This window comes from Schistocerca cancellata, chromosome 3, assembly GCF_023864275.1.
Source record: "Schistocerca cancellata isolate TAMUIC-IGC-003103 chromosome 3, iqSchCanc2.1, whole genome shotgun sequence".
NCBI lineage: Eukaryota > Metazoa > Arthropoda > Insecta > Orthoptera > Acrididae > Schistocerca > Schistocerca cancellata.
Window position 1 is genome coordinate 121,489,575 of NC_064628.1, and position 21,728 is coordinate 121,511,302.

Sequence of the window (21,728 nt, forward strand, 5' to 3'; positions counted from 1 at the left end):
TAGTGCGAGAATCCATGTACGTAATAAAGTCATGAGATCTGAAGATATTATCTGACTACTGAAAGTTGTTCATACTATCTTTGTACTGCTAGGGTCACACTTTCCTTGAAGTTGTCTTTATAATATCCTGTTGTGGTTTTGGCACAATTTTATGTAATGATGTATCTGTTTGTTATGTGATCTTGACACTTTGATCTGAACAATGCACTTGGTTGAAGTTTGGAATAGTTATACTTTTTTGCTTTTCTGATGTTTTAGTAATGCTCTCCTACTGCTTCAGATATTTAGTATAGAACACGTTTCTTTTTATGAAATTCTGTACACAACTGATGTATAGTATGCATCTAATTGCTTGAAATGGAATGGAAAATACTCTAAATTGCAATTGAAGGTAAAAAAATATATTGTTATAAATGGAACTTGCCATGATTAATGGTTACTTGATGATGGTTGACATAGTTACTATGAAGGCAACAGTGTTCCAACATGAAATATCTACAATGACAGTCTCTGATTGCAAATATTTGTTTATTCAGTTACTGGTTTCAGTTATTATAATCATCTTCAAATCGATCTATCTGCCATTTATGGCTATAAACTTTATTTGTTTCCTGTTTTAACTTCATGAAAAGAGACAAATGCAAAGGTGATCATAATGATTGGAAGCAGTAACTGAATAAAAAAATATTTGTAATCAGAGACTGTCATATTTACAAAAATTTTTGATAGTTACTACAAGTCCTTAAGTTGGGCAAGAGAAACTCTTGAACAGACACACAAAAACCTACAGAAATAGCCCATAAGGAAATGATGGTGCACTGTGCTACCAATAGTGTTGGTAAAACTACATTTGTTTTGCAAATACTTTCTATGTATGGAGCAACATTCTTCATGAGTATAAGATAGATATCTGTGGAATAAACAATCAACTGTCTTACCATTATAATTTGGAGGAAACAGTCTAACCAGTGAGGATGTTAAGTAGCTCAGAACGCTGATTCTAAGGGAACTGAAGATGATATCTTGTGCAATGCTTAAATATGTACAGTACAAACTGAGTGAAGCTGAAGGATTAGTGTCTGTGCTGTTAAAAACTGTCTGTGAGCAGAAATCATTTAGTTTTTAGATTCTTTGCAGAAAACATTTAATCAAACTGATTAAACAGCACCAACATTCAAATGACATGCTTTAAGCAAATTTCTTCCTTGAATGTATGAATATTACTGTTTACTACCTGACTTGCTTAATTATTTTGAATGATTTTGTAGTACGCTCAGTGATAAAATGACTGATTTATGTGTTGAATATAGCGTTTTTTGTTGTATAATTGTGTTTCTTAAATGGTATGCAAATATCCCTTTTGCAGACAAGGAATCACAACTGGGCAATATATGTAAACCCTGTGGGTGTGGATGCTTCGGTTAAAGTTCTTAACACTAGATGTGTAGCGGGAGGATATATGTGGAATCCATATTATACCCAGCTTGCCGATCCTTTGAATGTGAGTTGATTGTGAAATTTTCTTGTGCACCTTACCTAGTCACATGACTGTGCAAACTACTATTGTACTGTACATAAAATTTTTATGAAATGTAAAAAGAGTTGTTTTCATGTTGTCATTTTGGTGTAGCATTTTATGCATACACTAAATGTAATAATGTATTAATTATACATATTTCTTGTGGCTATGTAGTTAAAATAGAAATGAAGAACTGTACAGCCTGGTACATAGTGCACATATGATTTCATTTAGAAATATGTGTTTTACTAGAGGTATTTATGCTATACTAAAACTGAAATCATAATTGTATTCCTTTATACATTTAGTAACAGGTAACGTATCTTTGCAAATTTCATTTATGATGAATCTTTAACAACATTAATGATAAATGTTTTTGATAAAAAGTGTACATTCACTTTTAGACTGTATATAGATAGAAAACAAAGTAAGTAAACAAAATTTACTTTTGGAAGCAATGTAACAACTAATTTTACTTAGTGGATCTTTAATTGCAGAGTAGTAGGTATTGTGTGGGACAATTTGATGTAAAAGTTTTAGGTTTGGAGTGGGGGGGGGGGGGGGTGTTAATATTTGGTTGTGTAAGATACCAGTAGAGCTGGGGCCTGTGCTACTGCATTACTGCATTTACAATACTGCCAACCTCAGTAAACAATTGTGCTGTTGCTGTTACAGAATGCTTTGTGTGTTCTGCTTTGCTTTATTTTTTACATTGCTTGTTGTTTCCTTTTCTTATTTTGAAACAAACAAAGAGACTATCATGCCCCATTGTAAGGTTCAAATTTGGCTCTCACAACATGGGACAGATTGACAGTCCATATGGCTATTATGTCAGTTCTGCTTTCACAGAAACACAGGACACTGGCATAAGCTCTCAGTCCTATGAGAAAGATACAGGGCTTGTTGCCCCACACTCCTGCTATCCTCCCAGGTAATCTATGTTCTCATTTGTTTACACTGACAGCCAAATAGCATGAGGAAGTGTCTGCATGACACTTAATAACTCAGTGTGTGGATGCCATGAAAGTAGTTCTGAGAGGGTCAAACCATGTACAGCTAAAAGAAGGGGCTAAAAAATTGGAAGAAGAAGTACAGAGACAGAGGTTTAAAGAAAGGAAAAGAACTTGAATACTAGAATAGAAGAGCTCAGTGAATGAAGAGTGGTATGGACAGTGGTGGTGTGGATAGTTTTCATGAAGAGAGAACAGGAGGAAATGTGTCGAAAAGATTTCATCTACAGTTATAAGAAATGTTATTTCTAGGAGTGAGTATTTTGTGGGGTTGATTAGTTGAGCAAATAGCTAGACTTCTGCTATTGTTTCATAGTAGATATTACAACTTAGTAAATGATCATACCTGTACTTTCATACTCACTTTGACTTAAAGACTCATTTTGGTCCCAATAATATAGAACTATGTACTTACTGTCTGATGTATTACACATTTTATCATATAAATGAGAGTCATTCATAAAACACATTTTACACGTTATGGAGCTGAAGCTTATGGTGGAAAAGGTTACATGTTTAGGAAGAACAAATTCATTTCTCTGAAAATAGAAAGTAATGGACATTAGTGTTATGATTAGAGGGCAGTAAAATTATGGAGCAGAGATAGTGAGAAAATACATGCAAGTAAGTGGAATAGTGAGAGATTGGAGGGGAAAAACAGAGGGTTTAAAAGATTTTGAGGGAGACTGCAACCATTCCAAATACTTTTAATTTTTTTTTTTTAATTTCATTGCTGTTACCAGTTTCAGACAACTATGCACTTCTTATGATGACTACTATTGTTTCACTACATTGTCAGTGTCTTCATGTTATCTGCCTCTGCACTATAGGAGAATATTTATGCAGTTAGCACTATTTTATATCATATATTGATGAGTTACATAAATTTTCCAAAATATCTTTTGCACCACCCTCATGATTTGCACAGTTTGTGTTTCTTCTATCAGAAACATCTTTCTCAGTAGCACTCTTTGTGACTACAGGAAAAATCTATACGCAGCCATCTGTCTAATGGAAGAGAAAATAAACCCACATTCTTAGCACAGTTGAGTAGAGCACAATATGTCCACAGCAGTGAATGATACACTGTTCTGGCTACCTGTCCACTTCCCTCAAAGGGTGAAATCAAGCTTAGAGCTTTACACATTGTCACTTCATAGAAGAAAGATGTTATCAGAATGGGAAATTGCCTGCTGTATTGGTGTACACAACAGTGATGTTATACAAACTTTCAGCCACTATTGTACCACACAAAACATTGAAGACTCGCCATGTAGTGGTTGCCTGTGGTGAGCAGCTTCACCTGATGACAGTTACTTACAAATTATAGCTTACAGGTACCCTGTACTTAAAAGAAGTGAACTAGGGAACACCTGGAATAGAACCTGGCTCAGTGGCTTCAGCTTGTCTGTATCAGTGATGTAGAATTTTTCTGGTATGTAATGGAACATGTGTCAGTGACATTTTGGGCCAGTATCAGGTAGAGATATCAGACACCTCACATGACTGTTGAAAGTAATTTAAAGGATGTGCAATATCGGTATAGGATTGTCCACTACATTATGCAGCATTATAGCCAAAAAAAGTTTTTGAGACAATAATGCATGATCACACTGTACCAAGCACATAAACAAATTTCTACAGGAGGCAGGAATAAACTGAATTGAATGGCCTTCAGCACTTGCTAAGATGAGTCTGTTTGAGCATGCTTGGGACTAATTGAAGAAAAAGACCTTTGTTATCCTCATTCTCACTCAGATCCTGCGTTTACTCTTGAAGTGTATAGGTTTGGGTGGTGACTTATAATATTGTTACTTTTATATGGTTGCAAACCTCATACATGACATTTTATCTTATTTAAATTACTAGTATTGATTGTATTTATAACTAAAGAAATTTCTCTGTAAACCTTCAATTGTTAAATCTGGTTTTGTTGCCATCTGACATTTCTAATTTTGGAACATTTTACAGGTGACTTGCAATTTGCATTTATCATGACTATGTTGCTGTTCACATACAAACCTACAACAATTTTTGCCTCAAGATCTTTCTCAGCCCAAAACTTTCCTTCTTGTTCAATTTCTCTTCCAGACATTTTAACTTACTGTCCAGTTGCTATTCAATATAGCACATTTACTTTGACTTTAACGTTAGGTCTGATTTAAATCAGCAAGAGACATAAGTAAAATTTCTGTATGAGTCCTCTGACAAAAACTCAATAGTGATTTAATGGAATCCATCAATAATATACAAAAAATTCTTATTAATGAACATAACAACGTTTGACCTTTTTTTTATCTCCTTGTGTGCTTTTGTTATTCCTAGCAGGTAGTTACACATCCAATTTTCACCTTCCACAGATGTGAGGCCATACACTGGTGAAAATTTTTGATGTTCCCAAGAAAGATCACTTGCAGAGTTTTAACATGGGCAGTGGCCTTGTTTAACTTTAATGATAAGTTTTGCACAATATCCAACAAAGAACACTTAAATTGAGTACATATTCATGTAGCATACTTAATAAGACTGATAAAGAGTGGCTATTACAACGCTATGGTATCATGGAAAGACAAAGAAACAAGGGACATACATATGAATATTATTCACAATATATAATAACAAAACAGAAATAAAGACACAAATAATTAACTCACAACAAAATTTCATGTCCTTAGCAAGAATTGAAGTTATTGATGTATCTATTTCTGCCCCAGTTAAATTCACAACAATACCAGGAAGCAGCGATTTCTTTGCACTTGTTTCACTTGATACAATTGCAGGCTGAACACTGGTTAATGGAAGAATACACATTTGATTTCAATAAGATGTCGGTTACTCATCTAGCAGTGGGATGCAATCAAAATATGTTGGGCATAAAAAAAAATCAGCAGTTTCATCCTCAGCACAGTTTGACAACCTGCTTAGCAATAAGAAGGAAATGACAACATGCTCCGTTTGTGTTTGTGAGGATGCAGTGGACAGCAAGTGCGAGGTGCAGGCAGTGGTTTAATGCTTATGGAGTAGATGCTAAATGAGATTCAGTGACTGTTGGTGACTGTATAAGGAGCCAGACTGCCAGAGACTGACACTTCATCAGAAAATAGAGATATACTTAGAGAAACAGTGCAGATATGCAGTGAACTGACAAGCCAAGAAACCTAGAAGTAATTTGTTTCATTGACACTTCACAAACACCTTCAGTTGCATAAGGAGGAGGATTGACACACTTAGAAATTAAGAAATGTTGGATTATTAGCTTTTGTAACTTTACCAAATTTCTTCTCCTTCATTACCATCAGCAACAGCAACAGCCATTTGACCTCAAATGCTGGAAAAATGCCTTCCCTACACTTTTCCATGCATTACAGTCTTCGGCTACGTACATCCCTGTTGCACCTGCATATTTTCTGATGTCATCTACCCACCTTTCATTATGTCATTGTCTTATCTGTTCTCATCTCTTGGAATCCAGAGCTAACTTCCTTAGTATAATTACATTTATGTATCCATTTTATTGAAAATAAATATCATAATTACCTCATAAAATTTTTTCCTTGTTTTATGTATCTTAGTGGTTACATCCATTCAGTTACTTATGTATAATATTGTGCTTTTTCAGGAAGAGCTGTACCGTCAAGAGTGTGGTCCTGACAACCCATTACGTTGCTATGTAGGTGATATTTCAGGACGCTTGGGTACAATAGATTTAGGCGATAAAAGAAAAGTTTTTTCTGATGTCAACTTTCCACTAGGTAAATTAATAACAATCTTTGTGCATAACTAATTAGATTTTACTATACACGTATATTTCACATATCATTAGTTTCAAGATATAACTGTTTCACCATTATTGAAAGTATTCTGTTATCAGCTTACTGTTGTGTAAACTAGTTCATTTAAGACAATATTATAGTTCTGTGACCTACGACTGCATTTTGCAGCTCATTACTAATCATCCACACTGCCTGACAAAAATACTGAAAACCCAGAAGGGGAGCCGAAAATGAAATGAAACTTCATTGGTTGATTGGGTTTGTGATGTTATTCCATTAATTACATTAATGAGTCAAATGTTCAAAGAACTTGACAGTACAGGCCCATGTATCAATCAATGTTGCATGCCATGATTTGGTTGGAAAGGATTTCAAAAAGCCATTGTATCTCCTTCTGAGGCAAGGTAGCCCACAACTGTTGTAACTGGTCCCTGATAACTTGAATATTGGCATTGGATCGGAGTAGATGTACAAGCTGATCCTACACATGTTCTATTGAGGACAGATCTGTGGATTTTGCTGGCAATGGGAGTACTGCAACATCAGGTAGACAGTTTGTAGACACACATGCCTTATGCAGACAAGCTGTTCCCTGTTGAAAAATGGCACAGTGATAATTGTCACATGAGCGGTAATGCATGAGGATGTAAGACAGGGACGGCCACGGCGTGCCAAACTGCACGCATGTACAGATGTGCTGCACGCGTGCCGTCCAGGGCTTGGTCCGCCTCGCCACTACTCGGCTTTCCTCGGTCTTTCGCGGCACTGCTCGGCACAGCACAACATTAGGTTACTGTGCGATATGACATGTTTTCATCCAGCATAGGGTGCATTAGTTGATTTGTAGTGGCAGCCGTGTTTATTCCTCGGTATTTGTTAGTGATTCGAAGGAAGTTTATAAGTACTGTACAGTGGTTGTTGCAATGGAACACACGCTCACAAAGAGGCGGGGTAGTGACACAACGTCATGAGCCTTCAGAGCTGAATGGTAATTGCAATATTTTTTCGAAGAGAAGGATGAAAATTTTCAATGTCTATTATGCAGTTGCATATGCGCCGGGCACCACAAATTTGTAATAGAACAGCATTTTAACACCACACACAAACAACTTAATGATTTAGTTGGGTTGATAGATCAAACAAGTTGGCGGAATTAAGAAGACGTAGTGTTATGCAGCGAGACGGACCGAACGCGAGTACCACTTACAAATCTTTGTATTTCTGATGTTTGTAGTTGTACATATTTGTCGTTAGAATTCAAATTTAGAGTTCACTCAATTTTTGTTTCCTGTTTTTAGCCTGGAACCAAATGTAACAACCTGTCTTTAAGAGCAAGCTACAAAATAGTGCTCAAAATTGCAAGAGCGAATAAACCTTTCAGTGATGGTGATTTCATCAAGGAGTGTATTGTTGAGGCGGCGGAACTCTTGACGCCACTAGAAGTAAAGAAGTTTAGTGAAATTAGTCTTTCCAGACAGTCAATAGCTCGCTGCATAGCTGGTATGGCAGCGGATGTCTACAGGCAGTTAATTGATAGTGCCTGCAAGTTTATTGCATTCTCGACTGCTTTGGACGAGTCAACCGACATTTTGGACACAGCACAACTAGCAATTTATGTTGGTGGAGTCGACACAAATTTGCACGTGACGGAAGAACTGTTAGATTTAGTACCAATGAAACACACAACGAGGGGTACTGACTTGCTAAAAGCAGTTGAAGAGGCAGTTGAAGCCGTTGGCCTGAATTGTAAAGTGTTAGTTTCAGTCACCACGGATGGAGCGCCAGCAATTCGAGGTGCTCAAAATGGGCTTGTAGCATTGTTGCGTAAATAACTAGGATGATCGACAGAAGATTTGTATGGAATTCATTGTTCTGTACACCAAGAAGCTCTTTGTGCTAAGTATGCAAATTTGGAGCACGTGATGAAGTTGGTAGTCACCATAGTACATTTTTTGAAGTCGCATGGCTTAGTACACCGTCAGTTTCAACAGTTTCTCATGGAACTGAACGAAGAGTACAGAGATGTTATTTACCACTGGGAAATACGCTGATTAAGTTGAGGATCATGCTCTGAAAGATTTTTCAATTTGAGACTCGCTATTGTTGAGTTCCTGAAGGAAAAAGGAAAGGCAGAGCCAAAATTAGAAGATCCAAAATGGATTGCAGACCTCGCCTTTTTAGTTGATCTGACTGCACACTTGAACGCTCTCAATAAGACTTTGCAAGATGAGTAGCAGCTTATTTCTGATCTGATGAAAAAAGTGGATGCATTTAATAAGAAACTCGCATTGTGGAAGGAACAACTCATGAAAATGAATACCGCCCATTGTCCTACGCTCTCTAAAGTCAGAGAGAACGCAACTTCTGATGAATTCGTTTCTGTGTTTGAGGAACTACAGGCACAATTTTCTAAACGTTTTCAGGACACTGCAAGTCTGACATCTGTTTTTGAACTATTTTCTAGACCCTTTGCATTTCAGTTGAAAGTACTCCAGTGCATTTGCAAATGGAATTGATCGATCTGCAGTGTAATTCCCGTTAAAAGGACAAATTTTTTTACGTAAAAACTGTCCAGGAATTTTATGAAGGTTTTCCTTGGGAAGAGTTTCCCCATCTCCACAATGAGGCTGCAAAAGCTATATCAGTGTTTGGATTGACATACGTGTGCGAAAGGTTTATTTTGATTATGAAACTAAATAAGTCAGGATTACGTGCCAATCTGAGTGACGAAAATATGAGAAACTGTCTGCGTTTGTCAGTGTACCCTCAGTTTGTGCCAGATATGTACTTTATTATGTCTACAGTAAACCAAAAATAATTAAATTAATGGTGATAATTTTGTTGTATTTGTCATATGTTTTGTTGGGAATTGTAGTCATTGCAAATTTTGTACAGTAGTTCCAGAATATAAAATTTGCTTGTTTCACATATGTAGTTGGAATCACTTAATTCACATCATACTGCATTCTGTAGACTAATTTCAAGTCTGTTTCTATATCTCAGCTTAAATGCTGTAAGAATTTTACGAGTGACAATGTGAGAAGCACAATATTGTTGTTGTAATGCAGTTTCAAACCCAGCGTTATTGTTATTTTTCTGATGGTGTATGAACAGCCAACAAAGATTCAGTATTGCTCAACAAGATGTGTTGTAAAGAGTTTAATATTATCAAATGACGTAATATGAAACTAAGCCACATGCGAGCAGGGCGGAGTTCCTTACGCGAATGCACTGTCGCGTGTGGTGTGTTCGTAGTTCTGCACATGCACGCGCAATCAGGTGGTATGGTAGTGGGGGACATGTGACGTCAGAAGGGACAAATCCGCATGCATGTGAAACCTCAGCACACATGCCACATTCTTGGCCATCCCTGATGTAAGAAGTCCATGACGTACTGTTGTGGCATCAGTGTTCCCTCAATCACTACCTGACATAACGTGAAGTCATACCCATTGGCTCGGCACACAACAACACCAGGAGAAACAGCACTGTGTCTCTTCAAAACATTGAAAAAATGGGATCCCTCCCCTTGTTGCCACTATACTCACTGGCAATGACCATCCAGGATAGTGCAGAGCTGTGATTTATTGCTGAACACAATGTGATGCCATTCGTCAGTAGCCCACTCCAAATGTAATTGTTTGTGTTGTGGTGTTAACGCCGCCAGCCTTTGCATCTGATGGTCTAGTTACTGCTAGTCTCTGACTAGTGGTGTAGGATAACACAAAATGTTGCAGGGAGTTCATTACTTGTTCTCGGATGGCATGCTTAGATGTGAAGGGGTTGTAATGTGCTTGGTGCACAATACATAGTGGTGGTCAGACATGGTCAACTAGAACCTTGATGATGAGTATGCCCGGCCTAACATTTCAATGCATTCCAGCATTGAGCCACTATCATATCCAAATAGCCTACAAATCTATATCTCGCACACTTCAATGAACTGGCCAGATGGAGACCCACAATGTGCCCCTTTCAAACTCTGTCAGGTGCCAATAATACTATCTCACAGGGGTATAGCCCATGCAAAATACAGTGGCCGATGTGGAGTGACCAATTTTTATTCAAAGCACTGGGCAAGTTTGTTCATTTGTTCAGAAGAGAAGACTGACAGTGTCTGAAACCTTCCAACTGGTCGGGCAATGACAGAATCGAGGCACACACACTGCAGTCTTTCTCATGTGATTTTACAGGAACTATTCAGTAAAAAAATCATTTTTGCTTTACTTATAGCTTTGTATGTCAGGTTCATCATGGTGTGCCCCTCATTTCATTAATTGCCATACTTATTGTGGTATTAATGTTAAAGTAAGACACTGCGCAAAATTCAAAAAAGTTTGTAATTAATATAGATGTCACTGTGATTTTGCATTTTCTGCATATTACATACTATGTTGCAGCACATGAAATTTAGCTGACACACTGAATTTTTCTTTAGACTTGGCTGGAGGTCTCCATCTGTCACCAGTCTCGAGAAAATTGATATAACATAGCACCCTCATTTGCGGTGTGCCAGTGATAAAGCCAGGGTGAAATATCCACAACATTCCTCATATTTCATAAAAGGGTTGGATATTTCAAAATGAGATTTTGGCAAATAATAGGACACAAAGAGGAGAGTATTTTGCAATATGGTTATTATGCAAAACTTCATTACCTACCGTGTTATTCCACCAACTACAGACTTTTTTGATGAAACAATGCAATTTTTAAGGACCATCAAAAGCTGGTGAAATGAGAAATGCTATAGGTTTTGGAACAACATAAGTGAAGACATTACACTTTTATTTTGTACTGAGAATGTGCTTTTTCATAAGTTCCCCACTTAATAAACTGCTTTTTCAGAATTCTTTTGCAACTGCACCTGACGAACGACATGCTAGTGTGGTGAGACTGTGTAAACTCCACTGTGTTTTGGCAAAAGAAGCAAATTTTAACATGGCAACCACAGAAATGTGTAGGTTTTACTCAAAGTTCTCCATGCATGATGCTTCTCTGAAAGTTACAAATGGTTAACAAGCCAGGCAAAAATAAATTGCTGCTTTTTTGGCAAAATTCTAACCAAAGCAGAGGTGACAGTAGATCTTTTTGAATGGCCGCAATACGTGTTTGGATGTGGAGGGGCCCTACTTAGTATTTACAGAAAATGTGAGCATAGGCTTCAGTTTAGAATGGCAGTTCCCCTCCAGCAATTGGCATTTCCCTTACAGCACTTGACTGTAACCCCCACCACTACCACTCTCCCCATGTGTGCCGTGCTGTCTGTGCATTCTGCTTGCACTATGCATGGTGTTTGTGTGTCCTTCACAGTGATCATTCATTAACATTTGATGCTATTCACACCCCTTATATACGCTACCAGGTGTTGTAACAACTCTAAACACGAACATCTGTAGTGCACTCTAGTGGCTGTTATGTCAAGAGAATAGCATCTCTTTATCATTAGATAGCTGCCGATCATGTGTACGTGTATGAAGTTGCACTGATATCTGACCATGTCTTCTGGGTGCTTTAGTTTTTTTCCTGTACAAATACAATTATGCATATGACTTACTAAAGCAGCTTTTTAATTTTGTTTGTTACAGTGCTCACACTAATTTTCACTTTAATATTTTTTCTTGCTGGAAGTACCAATAACAATAATTTTATGCAAAAAATACAACAACAAGCAATAGTATTTTTATTTTACCTGTTGCTCCCTGACACAAAACGGGATTTTCTGGGAAGTGGGTCTGTTTTAACATATAGTCTTTCAATAAATTTACCAGCAATCTTGTAAATGTATTTCCATCCCAAAACTTCCTTAACGAAGTTGTATGGAAATAAATGTCCTTGGACTATTGTAACACAATCTTAACATAATTATTACAAGCAGTAGAAGAAATAAAAGTAACTATCACTATTCAACACTTCAACTATATGGTGAGTACTTATGTGTCCTCCTTACATGGTTTGTATTCCACCGAGAACTGTCCACTGTTATATTATGCAGAATGATTGTTTCTCAAAACAACAATACAGATGTTATCCTTTCTCGTTGCAATACAACCCAAAACTCTCACCTATAAATCAGCTTATAAGAGAGAAATATGCGCTAAAATGAGATCGGTGCCTCTTAAAATATTCCCAGTGACCTCCAGGGTCATCTTCAGCCAATCACTCAACATTTGATTGTGCCAAAACTAGGCCATGGCTCATACGTGAGTCACCCCATTGTAAAAGGTGCCCTGCGTACTCTGCCAGTATCAGATGTTCCAACCTTTCCACTGGAAAAACACAAGCAGCTAGCATAACTTTTGGAAACACACTGTGTAGATGAGCTCTACCTTCAGAACAGGCAAGGTGGTTATGGCTAGTAACCCACATTTAGGAACAGTGGGATTCAAATAAACCATCAGGTCACCCAGATTTAGGTTTTCCATAGTTTTCCTCAATTTCTTAAGCAGATTTTCGTAAGATTCCTTTGAATACGACATTCCAGTTTCATTCTCCATTATTCTTCAGTCCTAAACGGTTCCATATTTCTAATGAACTCACTGTCAACAAGCTGTTAATTCCTTATCTTCCTTCCTTCCTTTTACCAATAAGTACAGAATTTTATAGGACATAACTAATATCAAGCAGTGAATCAGGATAAATTTCTGAACACAAAATATTTACATTTGCAACACTAAGTGGCCTATTGTGGAGCATGCTGCAAACATAAAACTAAAGACTTTGGTACTTGTTACACTCTGTTTGTCATTGGCTCTCATGGACATCTGGTTTTATTTTACACTAGTTACTTTGTTCTCGGTTCCTCACAGCATTTCACTTGTAGTTGCACCTTGCATTTATTTCCTGTTTCTTATATATTCTTTTTCATGTATTTCCCTCTAGTTGATTCTCCTTATCCACTTGCTTCGTCACTATTTATTTTCTTTAAAATTCGACTTGTTGATCACCTGTAATTATCTAAGACAAGTGCTTTTTGCTTTGTAATCACTACATGTATCTTGCATCTCTTGTATTCCAGATTTTGGAGTGTTTATTTATTTCACATCAAACACACTTTTCCTATTGCCCCTTTTCAAGCATTGCTGTTTTTTCAGTAAAACACACACACACACACACACACACAAATATGCACACGCCTATGACTGTGGTGACTATGATTATGAGCTGTTGCCCTAGGTAGAGGTTGGGGAGGGGGATGGAGGAATTTGTGAAAACTGTGACAAGGGAGCAATTAGTTGATATGAAGTTATTAGAGTTAAAAAGAGAAAAGGGCACATGGCTCTCAGTAACAGTGGCAAACTAAGGATTAATTATGATAACAATCACAAAGCCACAATGGTCGAACATGAGAGATGAAGAAAAAATGAGAGAAAGGGGGGGGGGGGAGAGAAAATTTGGGAGAAATGGGTGTACAAAGTCAGCAAACCAAGTAAAATAATAGAACAAGCTGGATTTAGAAGTGGAAATAGTAAAATGAAACTGTCGCAAGGCATGAAAATAATTTTAAAACTTAATAAAATAATGAAGCAGAATTGCTGGCCTGCAGTTCAGCCTCATATAGTTTTCTCATATTAACATTCATTTGATATAATTATAGAATCAAGTGGAGAATATGGCTTATCACTTTGTGTTTTTCACTTTCACACAAGAGAAAATTAGGCAAACCACTTTAAGACTGAAAAAGAGAGAATTTCCAGGACTGTGTGGACTCCCTGCAGAAGTAATACAAGCCTTAATTGATCATTAGATATCCAACTGCATGAACTGTGCAATGAGTGTCTCTTACAGGGAAGGTCCCTGTACTGTGTAACGATGCTGTAGTGGTGACTCAAGAATAATTACAGAAGATAAGTATAATGCTCTAATTCAGGAACTTTAAGGAATGTGCCAAGGTGTCAAATTGTAGCCAGCATCTCACAAAATTACATACCACCTGCTGAAAGAGAACCTACCAAGAAATCCTGAAAAACAATTAAATAATGTAAGGATTAGAAGAGGCATAATAAAGATATATAAAGGGATATTCCATGTGAATGTCATAATTTCACACATCACATAGAGGAGACAGACAGAAAAGGTACAAATGTGATGCACAAAATTATAAACTTCACAAATCACAAATTGAGCTTCCATTGAGAACAGTCAGGAAATACCACGAATCTATATGAAATCAGCTTCAGCAGGCAGAAGAGTGCAATGAAGCGTGCTACTGAGATTAATGGGCATGTACTATATGATCCCAGATGATGCAGTACTGGTAATTGTAGGAATATGGCTGTTGTATTGGCTAAAGACAGGCAGTCAAACATAAGCCTGAAGGCTACTTGTAACTGAGTTCCATATGAAAAAATTAATGCAAGATCACATTCTGTGATTGGCCAAATGAGTGCAACACTTCAGATGCAGAAAACATATGAACTTCTTCCTAATATCAAGGCAGACTGAGATTGAGATTACTTCACCTGTTGGACAGTCATGCATTATCTGTTCAGTGATGGCTTCTATACTATGTATCTGAATTCAAAAGACAGGCAAATGATAATTGCACCTATGGCAGTAGGGGTACTGTGGAGCATACATTGTGGAACTTTACATTGTGGATGCAGCAGATAATGTCACCAGGCATTAAGGACACTGGATCCCAGGGCACCACTTAGGAACGAGTTGATCTGGTGTGTCTTTGAAGGTACTGCACCTACAATATCCAGGAAGGTCAAGGAGGACTTCATGAAGCTTTGTGCCAGGATAGTGCCATCCCTGAAAATCAACATTCTATACAGTTAGATAGGAAACAACTGAGTCTTACAACCATGAAAGGAAATGGTGTTCAGGACTTTCCATCAGATTACTGTAAGTGATTACAGAAACCTGGATTCTACAAAGTTACAGTGAATTGTTGAATGAGATATCACAGGGTAAATGCTGCTGGCACATTAACATATGCCAAAAGAATCCAGCACTGTTGTCCAGGATAGTTTGAGGGTGGACAGTAGCAAGAAATAAGCTTCTATAGATTAGATACCCTAGTTATGCAAGAAAATGATGGCCCTAATGAATGAATGAAGAGAATCTTAGTCACAAATGCAGAAGTACTAACAGTACTTGATTAGAGGATCAGTAGTAGTTTTGTAGCAGAAGAAAGCAGTTTTCTTGTTTGTACTGTTAGGTAATTTAAGTCTGTTTATGAAATGTTTTACAGGAAGTATTCACATATACCACTGAATGTACCAGCAAAATTATATCACTGTATGACGTATAGTTCAGGATATGAAACATCATAAACACTGAGATGCAAGGGAAACTGCCATATCATGCATAAAGTTTTAATTTATTACGTTTTTACTACTAACTCTATTCACAGCACGTTTTGCAGACAATATCTACATATACCACTACTAAATTATATCATCACACAACACATAGTTCGGGAGATATGATGGCTTAAATATTGAGCTGTGTGAAAATGAAACTTGCTAGAGATACAGGAGAAATATGTGTACAAATACATATGCAACGTGTTAATATATCACATCCCATCAAGGACAGTGACACAACTCAAAAATGCAATACCTTAGAAAACTTGGGTTGAAGAATCCCTACATATTGTAAAGTGGATGTACCAGGGTGTTAAAAAAAGAAGAGGGAGGGGGGCAGCTACAATTTATTTTTTCATGAAGTTTCCCACTTGAGAAATACATTTTTCCCAGTGAGAAGAATATTTTTTATCACAGCATCGCAGAATGAAACTGGTTGTGTCAAGAGCCACGTGTGGATGAATTTGTCATCTTCAAATTGGTGCTCTCCTAGAGCTTCTTTAACTGGTCCAAACAAATGGAGACCATCAGAGCTGCATTATGGGACCTGGCACTGCCATGGAGGAGGGTGACCTATTTAATTGGTTGGTCTCATTTTTCACTGTAGTATGCACCCCTCACCTTATTCATCAGCTTGCAGTAGTATGCAGTACGGATTGTACATCGCTCCTGCAAAAAATTAGTGAGCAAAATCCTCCAACAGTTAAAAAAAATGGTTGAACTACCTAGTCAACTAACAGTCAAGTCTTGGCTTTCACTTGGGCTTTCTTCCCTTTCCTCTGCCACTCATTACTGGCTCGTTTGACTTGGAGAGTGTACTTGTGGACACACCTTTTGTTGCAGGTGACAGTCCAACTCAAAAATGCATCACCTTCTTTCACAAACCTTGTTGTAAGCCTCTGACAGACCTCCAAACATCTCAACTTCTGATTTTCGAGATGAGGAACCTATTTAGAACACACTTTGTGGAGCAGCAGTTCATTTATGATGATTGCTTGAAAGCTCCCATAACTTATTTTGACATGTTCTGCAATTTCTGATACTCTCACCCACCAATAGCCTTCAAGAATGCCTCGAACTGCACAAATGTTTTAATCTGCATTGCAAGTGTGGGGATGTCAGTTGTGTTGCTGATTTTACACACAATCTCATCTTTACTTGAACTCTTTTTGCCAGACAAACACATGCATCCTTTACAATATTTGATCACTGAACTGCACAGTCAATCTCTAAAAAATTTCCATCACTTGAAGTTCTTCACGAACAAGAAAGTTTAAAATTATGCATTGTGCAATGGAGGGCCGCACAGCTGTCTGGCATCAGTGGCCAGAGGCAGAGGTTGTGTGTGTGTGTGTGTGTGTGTGTGAGAGAGAGAGAGAGAGAGAGAGAGAGAGAGAGAAAGAGAGAGACAGACAGAGTTGTGTTTGAGTGAATATGTTTGTGTAGTCTGCTTTAGAAGAAGGCCTTTTGGCCAAAAGCGCACATGTGTGGCAGTCGTTTAGTCGTGCCTGTCTGTGACTCAACACCTCCATTACATGGTGAATAACAATATATCATTTTCATGTTGTCAAACATGTTCCAAGTAGCTCCAAAAGTGGTTTGCAGTTGTAGTTTAGTGGTGTAGCTGGTATGCTAAAAGAAAATAGTAAAGATCACCAGTGGAAACACAGAACTAGTTGAATTGTCGTTAGAGGAGTTGCAGATAACAACTGCATGGACAGTAAAAGAAATAAACAGAGTAGTAAACATGCTAACTTGACCTGCAGTGCTTCTGGTAAACAATATAGTGTTTCCACAAGTAAGTGGCTGCTCTGTTTGGAAAGGAAAGCTTACAGTCAGTGTTTGTTACCAGTTTTGACTGCAGTGGAATATGCAATTCAGGCCATAATGAAAATGAAATGGAGGTGGGTAGGACATGTAACTAGGACAAGGAACAGCAAATGTACCACAAAAGTTTTCTGTTAGATGGTGGATAGGTGACATTAAAAGCATGCAGGAGCTATGTTGAGGTATATAACTGAAGATTGTAAAGCTTATAAAAGTCAAGAGTGTGCATTTATAATTCTGTGGATACCAAGTGGCTGATGACGATAGCAACAGTCGTGTCCGAAGCAGAACTAGGACCAGTGGCATAGAGTGTACAGATGGTGGCGTCACACCCTTGTGGGACTTACCAGTGATGGCTGGCATGGTCTGGAGTTCAAAGGTGACAGATAGTAGGGATGTGTGTCAGACTTGTGGTACGGAAATTGCACCTGTTTGATTAACAGGGCTTGTGCTTCCACTATTGGGGAGGAGCTTTTTAAGTGTTCTCCACTTATCACTGCCAATGATAACCTCAGCAGCATGGGCTCATTATGTTTGAGGCACTATTGAAGTACCTAGAAATGCTGGACCTAAGACAAGGAATCCAAATTATCATTCTTTATTGAGAGAAGGTATTGTATCCTTAGACTGACTGTGGTTCAACACACACACACACACACACACACACACACACACACACACACACTACTGTTTTCTCATATTTTCTTTCTTCAGAGGCAACAGTTTGAATTTTAATGTTCAATATTATTTTTTCAGGACATAATAATTTAATTTTGGGAATCTACTGCAAATGCAAGATTGGCTGTTTCCACATGCAAACAGCTGTAGAACTTCCAGGAAAGATTGTAATTGATGAATTTGACATTTACTTTCATGTAATTGCACTTGGCTCATAAACTATTTTTTATGATATGTTTTTTACATTCTCTGTGTGATGAAATTTTTTTGCCTTTAAGTGCAAAGTGTCTGCATTTTTGTCAGTGCAATCTTTCAGTACAAGGGTACTAAGTGGAACTGCACTTAGGTGACACAAGCAAGTCCATTTTTTACATTGTTAGTACATTTTTTCCCAACACCAAGAATAATATTGGTAATATAATATTTAAACATATATTCTATCTTTTGCAGCTTCCATTTTGTGCAATAAAATTCATAGAGTTCTCTAACCATGTAATGTGTTAAAAAGGGATCTTCTTGTCCACATCATTAAGAAAGCTTCAGAGCCCTGTATATTATATAAATGAAAACCAAACCTTTTTTAACTTGTAGTAATGCTACACTACCTAGATTTCCAGTTTTCACATGCTACAACTATGTCCAATTCTTGATATTGATGGTGTCTACAATATTTCAGATATCCAGAGTGTTTAAGTGATTAAGATACTGCAGCCAAAAGCAAGTCTTTATATCTTATGCATTTTTCTAATAATGCAGCTTTATGCTAGACCCCAGAATTTTTACTATTTTAATGTAATTTATATGTAAATTAAATGTGTTTATAGAAGTAGAATAGGTTATCAATATATCTGTTGTATTTTGCAGAAGGTGATGTAACAGCCATAGGAAGATCAATTGTAATTATGAACAGGGATCGTGGCTCAGAAAGATTTGCATGTGCAAATATAGAACCAGATAAGGACATCATAAAATATGCCAACATACAAAAACCACCAAAATTTGTTTTGTAGGTATCGAAAAGCAACCATATTTTGCTAAAAAGAGAGAGAACTTCTCATTGTATAATCTTTTCCACTCACTAAAAATTACAGTTTTAGAATGATATTCTAGTTTTCATTTAACTTTTTATCATGAGATATATTTATTTATTTGCTGTGTTTCCATTTTGGCTACTTTCATTTACATTCTTTCAAAGTATGACTTCAAGTCTTTCAAAATAAGTTACAATTTTTTTGTTCCTGATATATATGTATTTATTTCAGGGCACAGTTCATTGAGGATGTTCGAGAAGTAATGGGAGTTCCAGAATGGATGTTAAATGTAGATAGTCGTCGGACTAAAATACTGCACTCAGGTGCATGCATTCAGTTTCTACTTCACTTTAAAGGTAACTAAATACATGATAAATGGCTGCTTAGTGAATTATACAATTTAAATTACTACTGTTTAAAGTGCTGATCCACCATCTGCTAAACAACTGACTGTCAGTAGATTTCAGACTGTTAGAGACTGATGTACACTGATCAGCCAGAACATTGTGACTACCCACCTACTATCAATATAAACCCATCCAGGTGGTAGCAGCATCACCTGGTGAGGAATGACTGCTAGTCAGACACATGCTTGACGCATGTAGTGTCAGTGAGAGCATGACTTGTCAGTGAGTGCATGATTTGTCAGGTGTTTAAGGAGTGCTGTGGTGAGTGTCTTAACACATGGCGAAACCGAGCTGAAACCGTGTCCAGGTGTTGTAGGATTGGGCAGTCCCCCCTCATTACAGATCTCGGACATCATAGACTAGGCAAACTGATAAAACAGGACAGGTGGTGAACTGTGACAGAACTAACATCAGACTGTAATGGTGGGCAGAGTACAAGTGTGTCTGAACACACAGTGCACCAAACACTCCTAACAATGGACTTTCACAGGTGACAATACATTCATGTGTCAATGTTAACACTATGACATTGGCAACTATGACTGAAATGGGCATATGACCATTGGCACTGGGTGTTGGCACAGTGGCAGAGTGTTGCAGTGTCTGATGAATCCTGACACCTTCTTCATCATGCTGATGTGAGGGTATGAATCCATCGTCTTCCAGGGGAACAGATCCTTGACACTTATACTGTGCGACAGATACAAGCAGGTGGCAGCTCCATTATGCTATGGGGAGCAGTCATGTAGGCTTCCATGGGTCCATTGGAGGTCGTGCTAGGCACCATGATGGCCAAGGAGTATCGTACACCGGTTTCAGACCACGTACACCCCTTCGTGATGATCATATTTCCTGATGGCAGTGGCATTTTTCAACAAGATAATGTGCCAGATCATGAGGTCAGGAGAGTGATTGAGTGGTTCGAGGAACACAATGGCGAGTTCTAATTGATGTGCTGGTCTCCCAATTCGTCATATCTGAGCCTGATCAAACACATCTGGGATGAGATTGAATGTCACATCAGAGCTCATCCCCCCCCCCCCCCCCTTGCCGAAAATTTATGGGAATTAGGAGACGTGTATGTGCAGATGTGATACCAGCTCCCTCCAGCATCATACCCAGGCCTCAATGCTCCTTTGCCATGATGCCCACTGCTGTTATCAGTGCCAAAATGTATATAATATATTTATTTCAATAAAATATTTCACTTCTAAGAAAGATGTCAATCAAGAAAAAAGTAAAAAAAAAATAATTTACAAAAAAAAAAAAAATGTGGAAAGTGGCCATGTAGCGTACTATTTAGCGCAACATAGTTGACTTCAGTGAGTGGTTCGCAACTCCGGCTTTACACTAATTATGCACCTTTGATTTAAGTTAAATTTCTTGGCATCTGTACCCATTCCAAACTGTCTTCTATATTCTGCTTTCCACGGCATCATGAAGTGCCACAGCAAACATCCTACTTGACCTGAGACTGTCTATGTCCCTGTGATTATCTTATTTTACTGTGCTCTCATTCTGATTTTCTAAAACACCTTCATTTCTTCTACCACTCATATCTTCTATGTTTACCTCACCTTATCTGTGCCAGACAGCCACTTGCCTCAGTCAGACTACAATGGTCTTTCTCTCTCTCTCTCTCTCTCTCTCTGTGTGTGTGTGTGTGTGTGTGTGTGTGTGTGTGTCTGTCTGTCTGTCTGTCTGCACACAATCTTCAGTCGCTTGATAATGTGCTTCTGGTCCATTGGATTGTTGTTTTCTGTTTCTGCACAATATTTCGACAGGTGGCACAGATGACTTCTTTAGATGCTGTGAGTTTTGCTGCTGTGTGTACTTGTTGCTTGTACTTCGACCAAATTGTGAAATATTGTTGGCCTCACATTACTTTTTATAGCTGATTTTTAGTAGCCTCCTTAATTATGCTTTCCCAGAAACTTGGTGTTTTTATTATTATGCTGGTGCAATTGTATTTCATTTCATGATTATATTTGAATCAGTGCTCAGTGACAGCTGATTTGCTTGGTTGGTTGAGTCAGTTGTGTTGCTGATGTTCCTTGCATCTCTCGTCGACTTTTCTAATAGTCTGGCCCACATAAGTCATGCCACATTTGCATGGAATATGTTATGTACTTCAGAGATGTTGATCATCTTTAATATTACAAACAAGACTTT

The 21,728-nt window shown here is 37.8% G+C and overlaps 1 protein-coding gene across 1 annotated transcript in view; it reads left to right on the plus strand.

Annotated features, from left to right (window-relative positions):
- The window catches only part of LOC126177144 (uncharacterized), a 219,088-nt gene that overhangs the window by 192,065 nt on the left and 5,295 nt on the right, over nt 1-21,728 (plus strand). Inside the window, exons 14-17 of the mRNA XM_049924416.1 lie at nt 1,367-1,501; nt 6,149-6,281; nt 18,983-19,124; nt 19,381-19,505. Coding sequence (XP_049780373.1) covers nt 1,367-1,501; nt 6,149-6,281; nt 18,983-19,124; nt 19,381-19,505 — 535 coding nt within the window. The remainder of the gene's footprint in view (nt 1-1,366; nt 1,502-6,148; nt 6,282-18,982; nt 19,125-19,380; nt 19,506-21,728) is intronic.